The sequence below is a fragment of the Emydura macquarii genome, unplaced genomic scaffold (genome assembly GCF_026122565.2).
Source record: "Emydura macquarii macquarii isolate MOO-44397 ecotype Brisbane River unplaced genomic scaffold, CSIRO-AGI_Emac_v2 contig_2897, whole genome shotgun sequence".
Classification (NCBI taxonomy): Eukaryota; Metazoa; Chordata; order Testudines; family Chelidae; genus Emydura; species Emydura macquarii.
Window position 1 is genome coordinate 54,291,782 of NW_027133034.1, and position 21,788 is coordinate 54,313,569.

Below are 21,788 nucleotides of genomic sequence, written 5' to 3' on the forward strand. Positions count from 1 at the left end.
CCTCTGATTCCAGGAGAGCACTCCTCACTGGGAGCTCCAGTCAATGATGAGACTTTTTTTCCTTGAGGTCCCTCTGCATGTCCCTAATGCCTTATTGTTACCCATCTTGGTCCTATTGGGCACCATGGGGCATCCCTCACGTGACCAGGGTAGTGTCAGCCTCCCACTCCAGGCCCAGATCATTGACTCCACCTCCCCCCAGGAAGACATGATATCATCTCCAGCACCCGAGACTGTCACCAGTTGGCTCCCTCAGATGAGGATATACAAAAGGAAGGGCAGCAGACGCCCATATATTTCATCTTCCACATCTGATGACACAATAGTGCCTGACTCATCCTTTTCAATCCCAGATGATAAAGCCTTTCAGGACTTCATGTGGAGGGTCTCACTGGCAATGGGCAAACAAGCAGAGGTGGTTCCAGGAACCCCACCCCCAAACTGCTAGATGTTCTACTATAGACTGATGTGCCAGAAAGTATAGCATTACCTATAGGTGCTGCTCAACCCTGCCAGACTGTTTGTGCAGACACTTTCCTTCTTGACACTTACCTTGAAAAGGGTGGATTGCTATATCAAATGTCATATTAAAACAATTTTTCTCTTGCCTTGTGCTGCAGTCCTTGATTGTGGCCATGGTGAATCACAGTTCAAGGCAGGGGCACAATTCAAATCCCTTCCCAGAAACAAAGAGCCCAGAAGACTAGACCACTTTGGTAGGAAGGCTTACACTACATCTAGTCTACAAATACATATAGTACATTACCAAGCCATGTTGTCAAAATAAGTTTTTATTAATTGGTACTCCATGACCAAATTTTCCAACAAACTTCTCCAGGAATTGAGAGAGGATTTCAAGGCTTTGATAGATAAAGGTTGTCTGGTGGCAGAAATCCTTATAGGTGGCACTTGATGCTGCAGATACAACATCCTGGTTGATGGTGATAGCTGTCACTATGCAGAGATCTTCCTGGCATCTGCATCCCTAGGGATGTCCAAAACACCACTGAGGATTTTCTGTTTGAGGGGTGCAAGCTTTTTTGCAGACAAAAACTGACAACAGTGTCTCAAGGGCTCCCAGGACAATGCTTCATTACCTATGGGTGTGTACAGCAGTCTCAAAAAGGGAGCAATGCTGGGTTCAACATAATTTCCAGCAGCCTTCTTCCTAGTTACAACACACTGACTCCTTCAAGAAACACCACAAGTTTCTAACTTTCTGCATGTGCCTCAATGGGCTCTTTGCTTCAGGCCCATACTACTTCAAAGCAGCTGTTTTGACTGCTTTGTCGAGAGCAGAGTATCTGCCAATGAGGATCTTCCCAACCCAACCCTTCCCTTCAGGAAATGGTCGTACCTTTTCCACAGGGTCTGGAATTTCATAACTAATGGTTAGTGGGTTCTAGACGCTGTGGAACTGGGTTCTATCTTCGAGTGATTGCTCAGATGCATTCCAATATAGGTGTGTGCGCACCCCGTGCACAGATTCCCGGAACTTTTTTCCCTAGCAAGCCCCGCAGGGCCAGCTTAGGCGCCCCCTGGAGTGCCGTGCTCATGTTGCGGTATAAAGGGCACTGCTGGCCCTGCAGGTCCCCAGTTCCTTCTTTCCGCCTCTGACAGTTGCTGTCTGCAAGTAGCATTCATACCCTAGCTTGTTGTTCAACTGGTTTCTGAAGTTCTAGTGTTAAGTAGCTGTTAATAGTTAGTTAAGTGTTAGAGTAAGTACCCCTGAAGGGGTCCCTTGATAAGAGCCATGCCGAGCTCTACAGGCTTTAAGAATTGTGATCTCTGCATTAAAGCCTTTCCAGTCAGTGATCCACAGGACCGCTGCCTCTGATGCCTCGGAGAGCAGCACAGAAAAGATAAGTGCTGGATTTGCAAGGCCTTCAAGCCCCGGATACAAAAGGAGAGAGACGCCCGGCTGAAAGCTATATTGAAGGAGTCCACACTCCGGCCAGCGTCCGAACCATTGCAGTCTCCGACAGCACCGAGTGTGTCGTCGGTACGGAGCGCCCCTCTGGCACCGACACCGGCACCGAAAAGGAAGGTGCCTAAGAAGAAGATAAGGCCCCAGGCCGCACCCAGGGACTCCTCTCTGCTACCGAGACAGCAGGGAGCGAGCAAGAAGACACCCCAGCCACGTGCCGTGGAGATTACTCCGGCACCAGTGTCTCCACGCAGGGAGCCTCCCCCGACTCCTGGGGGTGGGGGAGTGCACCTGCAAGGGCCGTCGATGCCGGAGGTGTTTACTGCGGCACGTGCCCTCATGGCCATGCCTACGCCTCCGTCCCCACCTCGGCCGAGGGCTAAGGGACCTGCGTCTCAGGGCAAACCCGCACTGGGTGGCCCCGGTGGGTGGAGACATCCTCAATCTAAGTCTCCATCCAGACGGTCACGGAGGGTGGAGAGCGTCGGCTCCCCTCCGAGCTCTGACTCTAGGTCATCGAGCACCTTGGCACCGTGGCATCGATGGCGGTGCGGTCTGGATCTGCTCCACGCAGCCATCACCGACGCCACTCCCGCTCTCGAGGGGGTAAGCGGCATCGCAAGTCATCTCGGCGCAGGGGCAGGTCCACGACTTCATCATCCTCTTCTCTGGCCTCGTCCTCCCGCCAGCACCGGAGACGTTGGCGCCGGTCGACCACCTTGTCATGCAGCGACTCTCTATACTGGGGTGGCAAGCGATGCTCCAGGGGTTCAAGTGGCTGGCATGCTACGGTGCATCAGCCACAACCCGTACAAGTACCGGGATGGGGCCAAGGCCCGTGGCAATGGCCGTATTGGGGACCATGGAATGCTCCAGTGGCCCAAGGCTCGGCGTCGCTGCATTCCGCGGTGGCCCACCAGCACCCTTGTTACCTAAAATAACACAGGGTCATGACTCAGAGGGTGACTCTGATCCTGAGGAAGGACCCTCTACGGGACCTATCCCTCCATCCTCCTCCTCGTCTCCGGACGATGTTGCGGCCAGGGATCAGAGGGTTCCCCTGTTCGATTTCCATGCCCATTAGGACCTCCTGAAGAGGGCCGCTGAGAATTTGGGCATGGAGTTTAAGCTCATGTCCGAGGAGGAGGAACCCCTCTTTTGGCCATCAGGGCTGGCGGGCCCCTCGCGAGCGACCCTCCCAGTACATGACAGGGTCATGAAGATCGCCAGGAACCTCTGGCAGACCCCATCATCAGTACATCCTACGTCTAAAGGGGTAGAACGGAAGTACTATGTACCCAAAGAACTCTTTGCGTTCCTGTACAACTGCCCTACGCCAGGCTCTTTGGTGGTTGATGCAGCCAATCAAAGAGACCGCCAGGGGAACCAGGGGAATACTCCCAGGGATAAGGATGGGAGGAAGCTAGACCTCTTCGGGAGGAAAATCTACTCCACTGCAGCCTTGCAGTTTAGAGTAGCTAACCCCCACTGAGACCAGCTCCCCGACCTGGCCAACCGAGGAGAGGTCGGGAGCGGTATTGAGGGCCCAACAGAGGAGGCCAGCAAGGGTCCTCTGCTGGGGGCCAGCAAGGGCCTTCCAAAGGGGGTAATTCAAATAAACATTTTTGATGTTTTGCACGAGGGTAGCACTCTTCCTTTTCCCCTGGATCTTAACTGGCCGTTTGCAGAAAGGCTCCGACCTTTCTATGCAGAATGGGCAGCCATTACTATGGACCGTTGGGTCCTGGAGGTGATCGCCAGAGGCTATACCCTCCAACTTACGGCTCCCCCCCCGACTCCCCCTAGGATGTTCCCCCTCGGGGACCCTGTCCACGAACAGTTCCTGGTACAGGAGGTTGTTTCCCTCCTGGAGCTTGGGGCAGTGGAAAAAGTCCCGGTGACTGAGGAGGGGCGAGGGTTCTATTCAAGGTATTTCCTGATCCCCAAGGCCAAGGGGGGGCTCAGGCCTATCTTAGACCTACGCCGTCTGAATAAGTATATCAGACGCATCAGGTTCCGCATGGTCTCCCTCGCCACCATCATTCCGGTCCTAGATCCAGGGGACTGGTACACTGCCCTTGATCTAAAAGATGTGTACTTTCACATCTCTATATTACCTGCCCATCGGAGGTTCTTGAGATTCATGGTAGCGGGGCGCCACTACCAGTTTCGGGCTCTGCCCTTTGGTCTTTCCTCAGCACCAAGGGTCTTTACAAAATGCATGGCGGTGGTGGTAGCCCACCTGTGCCGCAGTGGGATACAGGTCTTCCCCTACCTGGACGACTGGCTGATCCGGGGCAAGTCCAGGGCCCATGTGAGAAACAGCCTACGGCTCACTTGCGCAACATGCACCAGACTGGGGCTGCTCATCAATGAGCAGAAATCCACGCTCACCCCGGTGCAGCGTATAGACTTTATTGGGACCACATTGGATGCTGTACAGGCCAGGGCCTTCCTCCCACAGACTCAGTTTGAGGCAATGGCGGCCATTATATCCGATCTCCACAGGTCCCCCACAACGATGGCCAGACACTGTCTGCAGCTGTTGGGACATATGGCAGCCTCCACATATGTGGTGAGGCTGGCTCACCTCAGGCTTAGGCCTCTGCAGGCATGGTTGGCCTCGGTATATGCGCCAAACAGACATTCTCTGACTAGAGTGGTCATGGTTCCCCCACAGGTGCTGTCATCCCTCAATTGGTGGAGGGACCCAAGGGAAGTGATGAAGGGAGTCCTGTTCAGAGACTTGGCCCTGTCAGTGACTCTCATCATAGATGCATCCGATGTGGGATGGGGAGCCCACATCAGTCGCAACCGGGGCACTCAAGGGCTATGGTCACCCGAGGAGAGAGCTCTGCACATCAATGTACGTGAGCTCAGAGCAGTCCGTTTGGCCTGCAAAGCCTTCCTCAGATTCCTGAAGGGCAGGGCAGTCCAGGTCCTCACGGACAATACGGCGGCCATGTTTTATGTGAACAGACAAGGAGGGGCGCGCTCCTCGGCCCTTTGCCAGGAGGCTATTCGTCTCTGGGACTTTGCTGTGAGGCACGATTTTCATTTATCGGCCTCTCACCTCCACGGGGTCAGGAACGACGAGGCAGACCGCCTCAGCAGGTCGTTTTCACCCTGCCACGACTGGTCACTGCACCAAGACATAGTGACTTCAATCTTCCAAGAGTGGGGCATTCCCCAACTAGAGCTGTGAACAGGAAGTGCCCGAGGTTTTGCTCGCTCAGGGGTCGCGAGCCGGGCTCCCTGTCCGACACATTTCTTATAAACTGGGCTTGGGGTCTGATGTATGCATTTCCCCCCATCCCGCTCCTGCCCCAAGTCCTCCTCAAGATCAAGATGGACAGAGCGAACATCATTCTGATCGCCCCAGCGTGGCCGAGGCAGCATTGGTACAGCATGCTGCTCGACCTCTCTATCACCGAGCCAATTCCGCTACCCAGGCGATACGACTTGATCTCCCAGGACCAGGGGCGCCTGCTGCACCCGGACCTGGATTCCCTCCACCTGATGGCATGGAGACTTTGTGGCTGACGGAGGGAGAGAGGGCCTGCTCCTTACAAGTCCAACAGGTTCTTCTGGGTAGCAGGAAACCGTCCACACAGATCACGTACAGGGCCAAGTGGAGGCGTTTTTCCTGTTGGGCGGAGTCTAGGGGTATACCGCCAAGTTTTTCACCTATACAGGCGATCTTGGAATTCCTGCTGCACCTTAAGCTTCAGGGCCTAGCTCTGGCTTCCTTGAAGGTGCATTTGGCAGCCATTTCAGCCTTCCATCAGCCAATGGAAGGGAGGTCCCTATTTTCCCACCCCATGTCAGTTAGGTTCCTTAAAGGGGTGGAGAGAACCTTCCCTCAGGTCCGGGACCCGGTACCGGCCTGGGATCTCAACTTGGTTCTCACCATGTTGATGAGACACCCCTTCGAGCCCATGGCCACATGCTCCCTACTCCTCCTGTCTTGGAAGGTAGCCTTCCTAGTGGCCATTACATCGGCTAGGAGGGTCTCCGAGATAAGAGCTTTGACCTCGGTGCCCCCATATACGGTTTTCTATAAAGATAAGGTTTGGCTGAGGCCCCACCCGGCTTTCCTGCCTAAGGTGGTGTCTCAGTTCCACTGTAACCAAGATATCTTCCTTCCCGTGTTCTTTCCTAAACCGCATGGTTCTGAGGAGGAGCGGAGGGGGCATTCGCTGGATGTCAGACGAGCCTTGGCCTACTACATTGAGCGGACCAAACCCTTCTGGAAATCATCACAACTGTTTGTGGCAGTGGTGGACCGGATGAAGGACTCACCAGTCTCCACCCAGCGAATCTCCAATTGGATTACCGCCTGCATCAAGGCCTGTTACAAGCAGGCAGGGGTGCCCCTCCCAGGTGTGGTGAGGGCACACTCAACTAGAGCCCAGGCCTCGTCTGCAGCTTTCCTGGAGCAGGTGCCCCTGCAGGACATCCGCAGAGCAGCGACCTGGTCGTTGGTTCATACATTCACGTCGCACTACGCCATCGTGGAGCAGGCAAGGGAAGATGCGAGTTTTGGCAGAGCCGTGCTGTCAAGAGTAGGTTACCGATAACTCCTACCCACCTCCAAGGTATGGCTAATTAATCACCTACATGGAATGCATATGAGCAATCACTCGAAGATAGAAAACAAGGTTACTTACCAGTAACTGTTGTTCTTCGAGATGTGTTGTTCATATCCATTCCAAACCCACCCCCCGTCCCCACTGTCAGAGTAGGCAGAAAGAAGGGACTGGGGACCCGCGGGGCCAGCAGCGCCCTTTATACCTTGACATGAGTGCGGCACTCCAGGGGGTGCCTAAGCTAGCCCTGCGGGGCTTGCTAGGGAAAAAAGTTCCGGGAATCTGTGCATGGGGCACGCACACACGTATATTGGAATGGATATGAACAACACATCTCGAAGAAGAACAGTTACTGGTAAGTAACCTTGTTTTACACTGTCAAGTTTCAGACCATACCTTACCTCCACCCATCTTCTCCAGCCCTATTCATGAGGCTATACTGTTTCATGAAGTATAGTGTCTTTTACATCTGAGAGCTATAAAGGAGGTCTCTTTACAGCACAGCAAAAAGCGATTTTACTTCCGGTGCTTCCTAATACCCAAGAAAAGGTCTGTGATCTTAAAGTTTTTCTTGAGAATTAAATAGAGGAATAATACAAAAGATAAATTTAGACTCAAATGAATTTTCCAGCTTGTTACTAGAATTGCCTAACTACTGTACCATGCAGTCAAAGAGTTTGTGCACAAGTATTCTTTTATTGGCCTTGCATGACCAGGCGGACATCCAAATATCTGAGGTTCATTCTCTTTTGTGTAACTTCTGTTAAAATTACTATGCCAAGTAGGAAGATTAAGTAATGGTGACAGGTTTTAAGTACATCTTTCTTGACATTGTTCCAGGCATTCATGTCTGATGCAGTGCACAGATCTGTTTTCAGTTCTTCCTAGGATCTTAACCTATTGCTGCTCATCAGTTGTAGAGTCTTCTAAATTAGAGAGGGTTTTGTGATGGGGTGTACAAGCCCCGCACTGGTGAGGGAAAGGTTAAGGAGCAGTTCTGGACCCCAAAAGCCACACCCAGCCACCCTGCTGGGCATGCTCACAATGGAGGCTGAACTCAAAAGGGAGCAGCTCAGTTGAGTGTAGGTGGACCAAGCAGAAGAGCAGTTGTGTAGTGCATGCTCCTGTGAAGATTTCACCTCTTTTGACCTCGGTGTTCAATGGTTTTAACATGCCTTAACTGTATTGCATGGTGTGAATTTTCCCCTTGATTCTTCTCTGTGATTCTTTCTTTTCCAGTCTGGTCCCATTGTCCCCACATCTCTATTTAATTTGAAATCAGTCCCATTCAGTGCTTTTCAGCTTTCTTACACTCATTCTTTATTATCCTCCTGTTGTATCTTTGAGGAATTTGCTGACTGACTTTTGTTCTTCTTTATCTCTTTTTACTTTTGGTTACTGCAATATCCCTGTTGACTCATTGTCACCATCTCTCAATTATTTTCTCTTTGCTTGATTCTTGATTTCATTTTTTGTGCCTTTTGAAACTCTGAGATGGATTGTATATAGTTTTTTCGAAATCCTTACTCCTTTCAATTATTTTACTCGTGTTTCTGATCATGTTCTTCTTTCCTGATTGCTCCTTATATACTTTTCTCTCTTTCCATTAACGTTCTTCAGAGTCTCTTTCCTTAATCTTAATTCTTTTCACTTATATTGCTTTTTTTCCCTCCTAATTTCAACTCTCTACCTCTTCATTTATTCAATATCCTGACCATTTCATTTGTACTTACATCTTCAGTCTGGAATTCTTATCTATTGCTTCTCTCACAATACAAATTCAGACCCTACTCCAGTTTACCTTTGGTTTTAGAATTCAGTCCACTGATATTCATTGGCTAGAATGCCACTGGTAAAAGTTTGGCATTCTTTAAGCTTTTATTTCTACGTGTCATTATTGCTCTTTGCAGTTAAATACTACTTTACCAAAATTTCTACACCGAAATCTTATATTTCATGGCATCTTTTCACCATATTCAGGTCTCAGTTTAAGGGGTCAATGGGATGAAGTAATCAGTCTTCATTAAATTCTCCCTTTCCTCACTGGCACCCCCCAGAAGTATGTGATGTAATAAAGTAACTCTTTGCTATGCAGACTACAGTCTTCAGTGCATCTACAATATAAATCTGGTATCTGCATGAGAAGGCACAGTCCTTTTATTGTTATTATTGTGATGATTTGTAATGATAGCTGGAAGTTAACTATTTATTTTTAAAATTTTTAGTCAGATTCCCCTTTTATCTCTACACCAGGAAAGATTTTTTTCAGGGGGATCTTCTGATGGGGAGAATATTAAACATTTTAAGTTTACCTCCTAAAATATTTCTGGTTTGGTTCTGTTTTTCAATGTAAATAGAATTAGAGTTATTATAATGATATTATGATGAGGACGATATAAGTTTGTTCTGGCTTGCAGCCATTTATATTACACTAGAACTATAATTTTGATAATCAGTGTTACCCATTTGTTATGCAGTAATTTCTTTAAAGTTTAAAAAAGTTGCTGACATTTGCAGACTGTTTCAAGATTTATGATGGACCTTATTGCTATTCAATTTTTGAAAGGAGAGGAATGTTTGATTAATGTAAACATTGGGAGTCTGCAAAACTGTCATTATTTGTATGAAAAATTTGTTTGTACCCTCTCGTTTCTGTTGGGGTTTTGTGTAGTGTCAGCATTCATTACCCCTCAAATAATTTAAAAAAGTATTACTCCTTAAAGTTCCTTGTATTCATAAACAAAAAAGCTTCTTTGACTTCATTTTTCATTCAGAAATAAAGTAATGCTTCTGCCCCTTCCTTTGACCATTTTCATTCTTTGAAATCAGCATACTGAACTCCTGCTAGGCATATTCCTCAAAGACTTCCAGAACAATATTTGACTTTTCAATTGAGAAGACGTCTGCTAATAGAAACATTGAGATCAGCAGAAAAGAGCTAATGAGTACTGGAAACAAAAAGGTGATAGAAAGAAACAGTAATCAGAAATGTATTTCCTATCACCAAACATCTCAGGAACTGTTATAAAAATATACATATTTCTCTAAGTCTTAGGTCTTTTAATAAAAAAATCATTTATAAAGTGCTATGAGAAATAGAATCCATATAACAGTTGAGTTAAATTAATTCACTAACTCAGCAGTTCCGAAACTCTACCATGTTGTGTATCACCAACATAAAATGCCACCAACGGTAGTACCACCAACAATTTTTTATAAACAGACTTTCATGTAGCTGCCAATGCTCTGCTAATAAGCTACCTTGGCAACCGGTTCCGGTCACGTAGCCGGAAGCCGGAAGTTCGGGAAGCGAACGGCTGAGAATCACTAAGCTGCCCGATGCTCCAGTTGCCAAGGTAGCTTAAGCGGAGCGTCGGCAGCAGAACTTCGGGCTAAGCTGCTGCCAACACTCTGCTTATGCTACCTTGGCAACCAGCAGCTCGGATGCGTACCTCTGGGAGGTGGCCTGCATAGCACTAGTGGTACACGTACCACAGTTTGGGAATCCCTGCACTAACTGATTAAAAATTGTGCAGGACATTAGGAATTTCAAATCATCTGTGTTTGTAAAACACAAGCTTAATTTTTTTTGCATAAGTTTTAAGAAAAAAATGGATGTGTGTAGGTTCTATGAGTACTTTTAAAAATGGTTTTTGTGAAGATTCCAATTTCACAGGATTCCCATTCTTAGGTCTTGTCCTCCCAGTAATAAACAGAACTGTGTCCTCTGGAGCTGCAGTAGCTCAACAGAACACCTTATTCACTCTTATGCCCGGGCATGTGCATGCAGACACAGACACACTGGTCACAGCTGCCTCCATCCCCATTATCTTCCAGTCTATTCTTTCTGAGTGGCAATACAGAAGTGATCATCCAGATTATCAGAGAAGGAGGCATCATTGACTCCGGCACCAGGACAAGCACCATTGAGTCTGGTAACTGAAGTAGCAACTTCAACTTCTACAGTGCAGTCTTCTTCGGTGGCTCACCAAACAGCAACCATACTGGTACTGACTACACCAGAGGCATTTGTAGTAGCAAAGGATTTATTGTCTCTGTTGGTGCCAGTTTCCCCAGCAGTGTGGGAAACCACTCCCATGGTAACATCGGGTCACACTGCATCAGCTCCATTGGTGCAGTTGTACTGCTTTGCTGCTCTTTTCTCTGAGCTTTTGTCCTATGGTTCTGTGAAGAGGAAAACTGGCAAACATGACCTCACTTCAGTCATCTCTGGGTTCTTGGCACTGGTCCCTGGTTTATTTCTACCCCTCCTTCTCTCCTTCCCTCCCTCCCTGTCTCTCTTCAGGGACCACCATCACTAAGAGGCCCTCCTCCAGGAGGTACAATCTGTGCTCAATTGGCAGCCATAGAAGTTACTCAGTGTCATAGAGGGATGGGGTTTTATTCCTGCTATTTCCTTATCCCAAAAGCATTTTAGACCTATGAAACTCAGAAAAATAAAGTTTCATATGGTCTCACTGGCTTCCATTATCCTGGAGACTGGTGTGCTGCCCCAGACTTAAAGAATATGTATTTCCATGAATTTAAGGTTCCTGGTGCACCATTCTCATTACCAGTTCGCAGTGCTACCATTTGGCCTGTCTGCAGCTCCCAAAGTTTTTACAAAATGCATGGCAATGGTAGCTGTGTTTTTGAGGAAATTGGATGTGCAAGTGTATCCTTACCTGGTTGGTAAGAGGCTGATCCATAGCTGAGGTACTATCCCATGTCTCTCCTATCCAGTCAGCCTTCAAGGCTCTGGATAGTTAATCAATACAGAGAAGTCTATCCTCTCCAGAGTTTAGAAGATAGAATTCATAGGGGCAGCCCTGGACTCAACTCAAATCACAGCTTTCCTTCCAAGATCAAGATTTCAGACAATTCAATCCATTATCTTAGATCTCAAGGCTCACCGAATTATAGCTGCAGAGAGTTGCATGAGGTTTCTGGGGTACATGGCCTCTTGCATGTACATAGTCTGACATGCCATATTGCACCTTAAGGAACTATAGACTTGGCTAGCCTTCATAACTTGTCTGAGCCCTCACCCTCTAAGCCTTGTGATGAGGATACCATCTCAGGTTTTAGCTTCTCTGGATTGGTAGGTGAACCCTCTAAATGTATGTTTAGGTGCTCTCTTTGTCCCTCCTCAACCTTTGTTGACATTAGTGACAGATGTATCTTCTCCAGGCTGGGCAGGCCTGATGACAGGGGGAAGAGGGCAGAAAAGAGGGCAATTGCCCAGGGGCTTGGCAATTTAAAAGGGTCTGTGCCTTTTCTGCCCCTGGCCCTGCCCCACCTGGTCCCACCACTCGCTGCTTGCTGCATCGCTTCTTCCGCCCGCTCCCCACTCAGCTGCCCCATCATTGCTAGCCACTTGTGTCCCTCCTCTCCTCCCCTGCTCTTCCCCACCACTGCTTATTGTGTCCTTCCCCTCCTCCCCATTTAGCCCCTCTTCCCCGGTTGTCACTCACTGCCTGGGAGATGGGGGAGTGTGGAGGGGGACTGAGCATGGGTGAGAGGAAGGGACGCAGCAGTGAATGGGCCAAGCAGGGGAGGGGACCTGGGGTGGACTGTGGGTGGGGCTGTGGGCAGAAGAGGCAGGATGGCACTATTCTGCCCTCTGGCCCGGAATTGTTGTCGGTGGGCCTAACTCTGGGGCCCTCATCTAGATTCCCTTCAGATGTAGGGGTTATGGTCCACAAAGGACTGGTCTCTACACACTAATGTCAGGGAGTTGAGAGATATCCAACTGGTGTGTTAGGTTTTCTTACCCCACATCAAGGGGGAAAGCATGCTATTTCTCACAGACAACATAGCAGCAGTGTTCTACCTCAACAGGCAGGGAGCTGCCTGCTCATCCCTATTTTGCCAAGAGGCAATCCAACACTGGAACTTCTGCATTGTCAATTTGGTTGATCTTACAGCCTCTTACCCTCCAGTGGTTCAGAGTGAGGCCAGGTGTATTTTCCAGCTGAAGGGGCTCCCCAAGTAGATCTGTTTGCAAACAAGAGCCAACAGGAAGTGCCAAAACTTTTGCTGGCTGCAAGGTCTCAGTCTGGGTTCCTTCACTTTCCTATTGCCCTGAATGGACAAGCTCCTATATGCTTTCCTACCAATCTCACTTCTTCATAGAATATTGCTAAAAATAAGACAGGATCATGCTAGAATAATAATTTTAGCCCCAGTTTGGCCTTGGCAGCACTGGTTTTCCACACTCCTTTCTCTTTTGGTGAAAACTTTAATATTGCTTCCATTGGACTCAGACCTAATTTCTCAAGACGATGGTCATCTATTCCCCCCTGATTTGCAGGTGCTTCATTTAACAGTCTGGCTGCTTCATGTATAGACCATTGAGAAGAGCCTTGTTCAAAAGAGGATATGCTTTCAAGTATTAGGAAACATTCTATTTACTTGGTGAAGTGTAAGTGTTTCTCTTTCTGGTCTCAACAATCTGGAGTCTTGCCGACAAGTTCTTCGTTCCAGCATATCTTGGAATATCTCTTATACCTAAAACAAAGGTTGCCTGTTAGTTTTACCAAAATCCACCTAGCAGCTATCTCAGCTTTCAACCCTCAGGTTGATAATCACTCTGTATTTTCTGATAATTTGTCTATAAGATTTTGAAAGGCCTGGAGCAGTTATAACCTCATGTACAAGTTCCTGTGGGTCTTGAACTTAGTATTGTCAAAGCATATGGGTTCTCCCTTTGAGTCTTTAGCTGCCTGCTCCTTACTGCATTTTTCAATTAAGGTAGCATTTTTGGTGGTCATCACTTCTGCTAGGTAGATAAGTGAATTATATGGACCAATGTCTGGTCCTCTGTATACAATTTTCTTTAAAGATAAAGTTTACCTACATCCTCATCCAAAGTTTTTTTCAAAAATGATGTCTAACTTCCATAGCAACCAAGCGATTTATTTATCTTGGTTTTTCCCAACGCCTCACTCAAATAAAGATGAGGAGTGGCTGCACACTCTGGACATAAGAAGAGTATTGGCTTTCTACCTCAACTGATCAAAGCAGTTCTATTTGTCTTCACAGCTGTTTCTGGCAATCATAGATAGGATTAGAGAACTCCCAGTCTCTTATCAGACAACTTCCTGTATTCACTTGTGCTACGACTTGGCTGGTGTTACTCCACCAAGCAGAGTGACAGCATATTCAATGAGATTGCAAGCAGCCTTTGCGGCTCATCGGGCTCAAGATCATATTGTAGACATTTGTAGAGCAGCAACCTGCTCTTCGATACATGTTGCATCCCATTATGCTATCACTCAGCATTCAAAAACGATGTCAGATTTGGGTGAGCTGTCACCCAATGCTTATTCAGATAGACTCTGATTCTGCCTCCTGATTTCACAACTGGGGAGTCACCAAGGGGAATGCACATGTGCAATCACTTGAAGAAAAAACAGTTACTAACCAGTTCCATAGCTGTTGTTCTTTGAGATGTGTGGCACATGTCCTTTCCACAATCCTGTCTCCTACTCCTCTGCACTGGAGTTTCCATCAAGAAGAAACTGAGGTGAATCAGGGGTGGCTCTGCCCTTTCTGCCTGCTCACAGCAACACATGATAGCAGCGGGCACTCGAATGCTCCAGCAGGTACTGCTGAGGGAAAAAAGTTTCCAACAACTGTGTGCAAGGCACATGGACTCCAAGAGTGGAATGAACATGTGCGGCATATCTTGAAGAACAACAGTTACGGAGCTAATTAGTAACTTTTTTCTGAATGGTTTTCTTGTTTTGCCATTTCTCTTTCAAAATGTTGTTCTCTTTCTGAATCCTCCATGAGGATGAAGGGGAGTTCAATATATATGCAACAAAATACATTAAACAAAAATATACAAAAGAAAGATCTGATACCTGAGCATAACTGCTGCATCTTATGCTTTAGAGTACAGCAAAGCATAGATGTCATATTGTCACTCAGTATCTCTGAGCTTGAAGGGGAGCACCTGAAGACTCTAAATCCAGCCTAAACAGATCAAGAGTATTTAAAAGGATTCAACCTCAAAGCAGGATCCTGAAATGAGTCCCTAGACCTGGTTGCATTCACTGATAGCATGTGCCCATGTTGAAACAGACCCATTCACTTACTTCTTCAATCTTAGCTGATCTGTCTTAGTAGTTACACTGAAGTGTCTGCATCACCAAAGCAAAAGTCTTCAAAGTATATCAAAGCTTTGGCACCTTTGCTATGACAATGCATAAAGTCATACTCCTTTGCAATCAGGCATCACAACTGCAGCACTACAAAAAACTAGAAAACACAGAAAAAGAGCAGGACTTCCTCACACACTATAAAAAACTGACTCTGGTAATCTCTGAACTGAAGTCTCCAGCTACCTTCTTCATTCAAGTGCAAACATATAAAAAAAAAAAAAAAACCGCCAAAAAAACCCAAAACAAAACCACAAAACCCTGTTAAAATTACATCATTTAGGTTGCAAAGTCAAGCACACTAAAGTTTGGAAATGTCAGATTTACAGTTGCCCATGTATTCATAGTATGTCCTCTCATGTTTCCACTCTGTGCACTGAATAAGGCAGCTTCTATGGAAAAAAGTAATATATGAGATAGTATCACAATGCATATGCACAAAGGAGGCAGAATTAAGGCTGCACAGACAACTATACATTTGTTATTTCCTAACTTAAGTGCTTGATTTTGCAACCTAAATAACATTGTTTTAACAATTTTTTGTATGTGATTTCCTAAATTGTCTTTTAAGGAAAAAGGTAAAAAGAAATTCTCTTGTGTATAACTGTGACAACCTCTCCATCTGGAGCAGGCTTTGAACCCTGAATGTTTAGCAACATTGCACCAACTTCTATTACTTGAAAAGTAGGTCTAACTGTATTAGCTGTTGTTAGGCAAAGGCTGTTAGCCTCAGGGGTGGGGTGGGGAAGGCTCCATATGCTGGGTCCTAGAGATGGTCAGTGGGTGTGGGGAGCCTAGCCCGGCCCATCTCTCTCTCTCTCTCTCTCTCTCTCTCTTTCCCTTGTTCTAGGAGTTAAATGTGCTCTTCCTCCATGTGATGCCCCAGAAAAAAGGATAGGCCGCTTGGCCATGTGTTGACTCCAGGAACTGTTGGGGGGAGTTGGGCCTCCCCACCTTTCTTTCTCCTGTCTCTTTGCGAGTTGTTGGGGCATCCCTAGAGAGTGGGGAAATTGGCTGCTGGGTCCAGGTGCTGAGCCTGGGGGATGTGGTTTTTACAGGATAGAGTCCTGGCCCCGTTCCTGCTACATGTATTGCCCTCAGAGAGGGGCGTGTGCTGAGTTCTGATATGGGGGGAGCTCAGCCCAACTCTTTCTCCTCTTTACTGCTACAAATGCTCTGGCAGCTCCCAGTACAGTGTCTGCTGCTGTTTTGGCAGCAGCATGAGCCCAGCCTTAGAATATTTGTTTATTATTCTGTCAGGCTGCCAGAATTTTCCTGAGGAAAGCTAGAGAAGACAAGTGGCAAATTTTAACAGTTTAAATCTCAGCAATGGCTGAATGAAGTTTCATAGGGCAAAGAGAAGGCACTGTTGTAGCCTGATGGTTGTGCCTCTAGTGAATAGCAGAACCCTGCTGCAAACAAAAATGTGGGAGCTTCTTAAAGGAGAGATTGGAAGAGGGAGGAGGAGTAATTTACAAAGGAAACAGTGCGGAATTACAGGGCAGTGCCATGTCCAGTATTTTATTGTACTTAAAAATATTTTTAAACTTGTAGGAACCTTACTCAGTTTTGAAATCATGATTCTATGGGCTTTCTATGGTAGGAACTTGAACTATAATATACTGAAAGTTATGGGGATTATGCAAATATTTGCATAGTTCAGTAAATTTTAACCATACTTGTTTATATAGCCCCTTTCACCATGAATTCATCTCAGATTTCTGAACACCACAAACTGTCTTAGAAATACAGGTAGACCACTAAAAATGTCAAAAATGAACTCTGAGGCTGCTCATAAAAATCAGTAATGTTTATTAACAGTTAAAATTTCTGTCAAACAAGTTCTTCTGTTCTTGCTTAAAGACAATATTCTTAATCTGTTTTAAATGTTTTAACTTTACGTTGTAAACCTTGTAGTTGCAGATCTGTAAAAGATAAATTATTTTAGACTATGCTAGTTTACACAGATTTTAGAGATCATCTTGCAATGTTAAATTCAGAGTTTAGTGATTAGTTGACTTTGTTATTTTGAACCTAAACCTAAACCTTTCATAGTCAAAAAAGTGTAAATAATAGCAGTGAATTATATTGTTCCTGTAATTCTTCCCTGGAGAAAACACAGTCTTCTACATCACCAACAGCACCCCAGATGAGAAAGTTATTTAATACATTCTTGGGCTCAGTAATTGATTGTGAAAAGTTAGTAGGTTAAATGTAAATAGTAGCGATTCACAATTCTTTAAATTTGGAAGATGCTTAAAACTGGGACTAAACCTTGTCCAGTCTCATGTTTTTTGTCAAAGCTAGCCAGTAAAATATATAGTAAGTTTCCAAACTGCAGTTGAATGTTGAACGTAATGTTCCAAATCTACTTCTTGATTTCTTAAATGCATACCTAAGAACAGCTGCGACAACTGAGCCTGAATCTGTTACCAAAAAGATTTGGTGTTTTAGTTTCTTCAGCTAGTTTTTATGTGTGTTTATAAAGAGATACCTGATGATTTGATTGCAAAATGAACTGTAACATGATTCTATGTGTATAGTTATATGGAAACACTGTTGTAACACTTAGACTCTGTCTACACTGACGGTGGCAAATTTGCCGCCGTTAGATCGATTTATCTGGATCGACTGAGCAGTCAGTGAAGACCCACTCATTCAATCCAGAAATCGACATATTAAGACCACCTCCTCAAGTGGCATAGCACTGTGTCGACGGGAACACGGTTCCCGTCGGCGCAATGCATTGAAGATGGAGTGCAGAACAGAAGCACAGAAGTCAACGGGACTTTTGCAAGCTCCGAGGTAAGTGTAGACAAGCCCTTAGCTTTGTTTAAGTTACTTCATGCCTGCCTAGGATTACAAAATAGACACTTCACTCTGAATACCAGTTGCAAACCAATAAAGCAAGTGTCAGAATCAGAGCCACAAAATAAAGCAGTGAGCTAACATGAAGTAGTTTAGGACCATTTCATTTGTAAGTAATGTCCTTTTTATACTGATGCTAATTTCTAATACATTTTTTATTTTAATTTTACTTCAGCCATGCCCTTCAGGCTCCCGTGATTTTCGAGAAAAACAGTGTGCAGACTTCGACAATATGCCCTTCCGGGGGAAGTACTATAACTGGAAGCCCTACACTGGAGGTAATGTGTAGCTTGGCAGAGATATAAACATGTTTGAGGTCTCTGAAAACACACTCAGTTGACTAATCTTGCACTTTGATTTTTCAATAGCCATCAATTGACCAATTAATTAAAAATACAAAATTCACTACAGAATATGTCAATAGAAGGGCCACCTTGGTGTGAACTGGTGTGGGTCAGCTATGAAAGTGTGGTCTGAAGACAGGGGATGTATGCAAGGGGAATGCACTACTTTTTAGTGGAAAGCCCTTCCCCATCAGCTCTCTGAGCAGCAGCACACAGAGTGCACATGAGTGGGTGATCCACTACTACACTTGGATACTACAGTGAGGTGTACAGTATAAAAGTCCCAATAGAGTTCCTCTACCTGGAACTCCACCATCCTGGATGGTGAGCACATACATAAGAGCCCAAACAAGCTACCACAGCCATTAAGCTTCCATTGTGTGGGAAAGGACAGTTTTCTTCCCCTGAGCATCTGTACTGTGTTCATCATAGCTACTTATGCCAGATTTTCTTTTCCATTTTGGGACAGGTCTGCTAGATTTAGTTTATGCCAGCTGTGTTCCTATCATCACTCTGATCAGTAGTTTGCATGTTGTATGCCTTTCCCCTACAAACTAAAAGATCAAAGCAGACCAAAGGTAAGGTCTTTAGGACAAGGATGTCCTGAAGATGTGTTTGTACAGCATCTGGTACACTGAGCCTCAATCCTGATTGGGGGTTATGGATGCTACAGGATGTAATATAGATAAATTAATTGAATAATAGAATAATTTGAAACTAAATTACACTAATTGCATTAACAACGAGAGTCCTGTAGCACTTTAAAGATTAAAAAATTTAATTTAAAGTACTACAGGACTCTCATTGTTTTTGCTATATACAGACTAACACGGCTACCCCTCTGGAATTAATTGGATTGTGAGAATACCAGAAATTCTCAAAGCTAAACTGAAAAGATAATATATTTTACATCCCAAGACCTAATTTCAAGCCTGTAAGTGTGCATCCCCTTAAGCAGAGGCAAAAGCAGAGGCGACGCGTGGGGGCACCATGCGGGGTCATGTGTCCCCCGATTTCTGCTGCCCGGGTTCACACCAGAACCACCCAGTGAGGGATGCTGTCCTTGTTCTCTTTGCCTTGCCCCAGAGTGGCCCCTGGCCTGTGTCTTTGCAAAGCTCATCCCTTCCCCTCTTTTCTCCCTTGAGGCTGGGAGCCGTTCCCATCCCTTCCCACCTGCAGAGTGCCAAAAGGCAGCTGACACCTCCAAAATGCTGCAGACCGCTGACATGCAACCCAGCCGCCTCCTGTCCCCTGGTTGCGGCATGGGCAGGAAGGGATTAAGCCTATGCGCCAGGGCCCCGGGAGCCAAAAGTGGCTCAACAAGATAGGGCACCCCCTGCAGGAGGAGCGGTGTCGCAGGCATGTGGCTGGTGCCTGAGGCACAAAACTTAGGGACAGAGCTGCCCCGTGCTCCCTGGGGCCAGAGCCTAGGCCAAGCAGGGCAGTGGAGGGGCGAAGAGCGCTCTAAGCATGTGCCCAGGGGGCTGCTGTAGAACCTGCAAGTTTGGGGCAGGAATGGGTTGGAAATCACTTTCCCCCTCCAGCGCTTTTCTGAGGGGAGGAGAAGCTGCTGTGTGCCAGTGCTGTGCCAGGCTCCATGCAGCTTTGGCAAACCCAGGGTCAGCTCCCCCTGGGCAGCGCTGCATGCCATAGGGTCTTGGGCTTTCCTGGGGCACTGGCCTGACTAGAGGCAACAGGGAAGGAAGGAGCCCACCAGGCAAGATGCAGGTGAGCTGAGTGCTCCCACCAAGGCCAAGGGCTGGTTCTCCAAGTCCGCAGAGCTCTGGGAGTGTGATGTGCCACGCAGGGGTTTATGGAGAAGCAGTGGGGCTCTCTGGAGGCAAATGCTCAAAGCAGGGAGGGGACAGCAAAGGGAGGAGCTGGAAGAGGAGGAGGCAGTGAGGAAGGGGAGCATGCAAAGGACCAATAAGAGGGCAGCAGAGGCAATACACAGGGAGGTCACGTGCCTCCCACCTTTAAACTGTGACCCGTCGCTATCAACAGTTACGTGTCTGTGGCCTTAAGAGTTTACCAAAGCCAAAAGCAGAGCAGTGAACTGTGGTACCTACGCTGCTTTACATGTTGACTGTAGTGGCAGAAACACACTCATGGATGCCTCTACTCAGCAGTTTCAGCTTCGTGGGGACAGTTATCAACTGACATAAGTTAAAGCAGTCCTCAACTGCTTTAATTTACTCCACGGAACCAGCCCTGCACACAGTGCTCTCATGATTGGGGGAGTACAAAGTTGAGCTTTGCTTCTCTCCTGACTTGTGCTGTTTGTTCCTTAGACTTAGTCATGGATCTGGCCCACTGTTTCTTTCTTTTCCTCTTTTTTTCTCCTTAGAAGAAAAAGGAGAGGTGGAGGGGATTGGTCTTTTAATTTAGATACAGGAATCGTGGTCAGTAAATCTTGGAACTGTCCTTGGGCTGGTTAAGCCCTGGCACAGATTAGAGCAATGTCTGGGCTGTTCCAATTTCTGTTTGATTGCCAGCAACTCCACGAGGTACCTCCTTCATCCAGTCATACCCCTGCCAACTCTATGCTTTCCGGTTTAGCTAACTTTGCAATTGTTTTGGCCACTGAAGTGACACAGGCTTTGACCCTCCGTTGTTAAATCTAAAGGGCAGAGACCTAGTTTAAGGATTTGTTTTGTAAAAATCGTGGGCCAAATTCTGTTCTCAATTACTCCAGATTACACTGGCATGACTGAGAGGAAAATTTCACTCAATCAGTATAAAGGTAGTATATGAACGGTGTTGTATTCTACAGTTTTGGCAATGTATAAACATTATTTGATTTAAGTTTGGCCATTACATGCCATTAATAATGCCTTAACAATCTAGTGAAAATCCTTGCAGGCTTTAAAGAATGTGATACAATTGTCATGTAAAGAATTGGATTTCATTTTTTTCAGGCTTAAGCATGTATGATATGTTTTTTCCACTTCTACATTTTCAACATCTTGTAAGGCATGACCTATGGTTTTACCCATACTTGAACCAAATATTGAATGACAGGATTAGGGTAGGGTACAGATTTTGGTTTTATCTTGTAGCTGATTCATCCTTCCTTTATACAGAAGTGTGTTTGTTTTTTAAACAGAATGTCTGGTGAAACAATATTTTTTCTATTTGATCTCAGTTTTCAAAAGCAAGTCTTCAGCAGAACTTCCTGTCTAAGAAGTTAATTGTCTGACTTTTCCTATAACCCTACTCATAGATTATAATGGCAGAAGGACCATCTAGTCAGATCTCCTGGATAACATAGGCTATAAGACTTCCCTGAATTAGTTCTTATTTGAACTAGAACATGACTTTTAGAAATACATGCAATCTTGATTTAAAAATTTCCAGAGATAGAGAACCACCACAACCCTTGGTAAATTGCTCCAATGGTTAATTACCTTTACTGTTAAAAAATGTCACTTTATTTCTAGTCTATACCTGTCCAGCTTCAGCTTCCAGCTATTAGATCTTGTCTGATAGATTGAAGAGCCCTCTGTTATGAAATTTTTGTTTCTTATGTAGGTGCTTATAGACAGGTCAAATCACCCTTTAACCTTCTCTTTGATAAAGCTAAATCAATTGATCTCCTTAAGTCTATTGCTACAAGGCATGTATTCTAATCCTTTAGTCATTCTCTGAACCCTTCCCAATTTTTCAATATCTTTCTATTGTGGACATCACAACTGGACACAGAATTCTAGTCGCAGTCACACTCGTGCTAAATACAGAGGTAATATAACCTCTCTACTACTCAATATTCCCATTTATACATCCAAGAATCATATAACTCTTTTGGCCACAGTATTGCAGTGGGGGCTCATGTTCAGCTGATTATCCACCATGAACCCCCAAGTCTTCAAAGTCACTGCTTCCCAAAATAGAGTCC

General features: G+C 45.9%; 1 protein-coding gene across 2 annotated transcripts in view; it reads left to right on the forward strand.

The window, feature by feature from the left end:
• The window catches only part of ADAMTS6 (ADAM metallopeptidase with thrombospondin type 1 motif 6), a 292,975-nt gene that overhangs the window by 193,532 nt on the left and 77,655 nt on the right, over window positions 1–21,788 (forward strand). For both annotated transcript variants that reach the window (XM_067568533.1, XM_067568534.1), the window contains one exon: window positions 17,725–17,827. In XM_067568533.1, coding sequence (XP_067424634.1) covers window positions 17,725–17,827 — 103 coding nt within the window. The remainder of the gene's footprint in view (window positions 1–17,724; window positions 17,828–21,788) is intronic.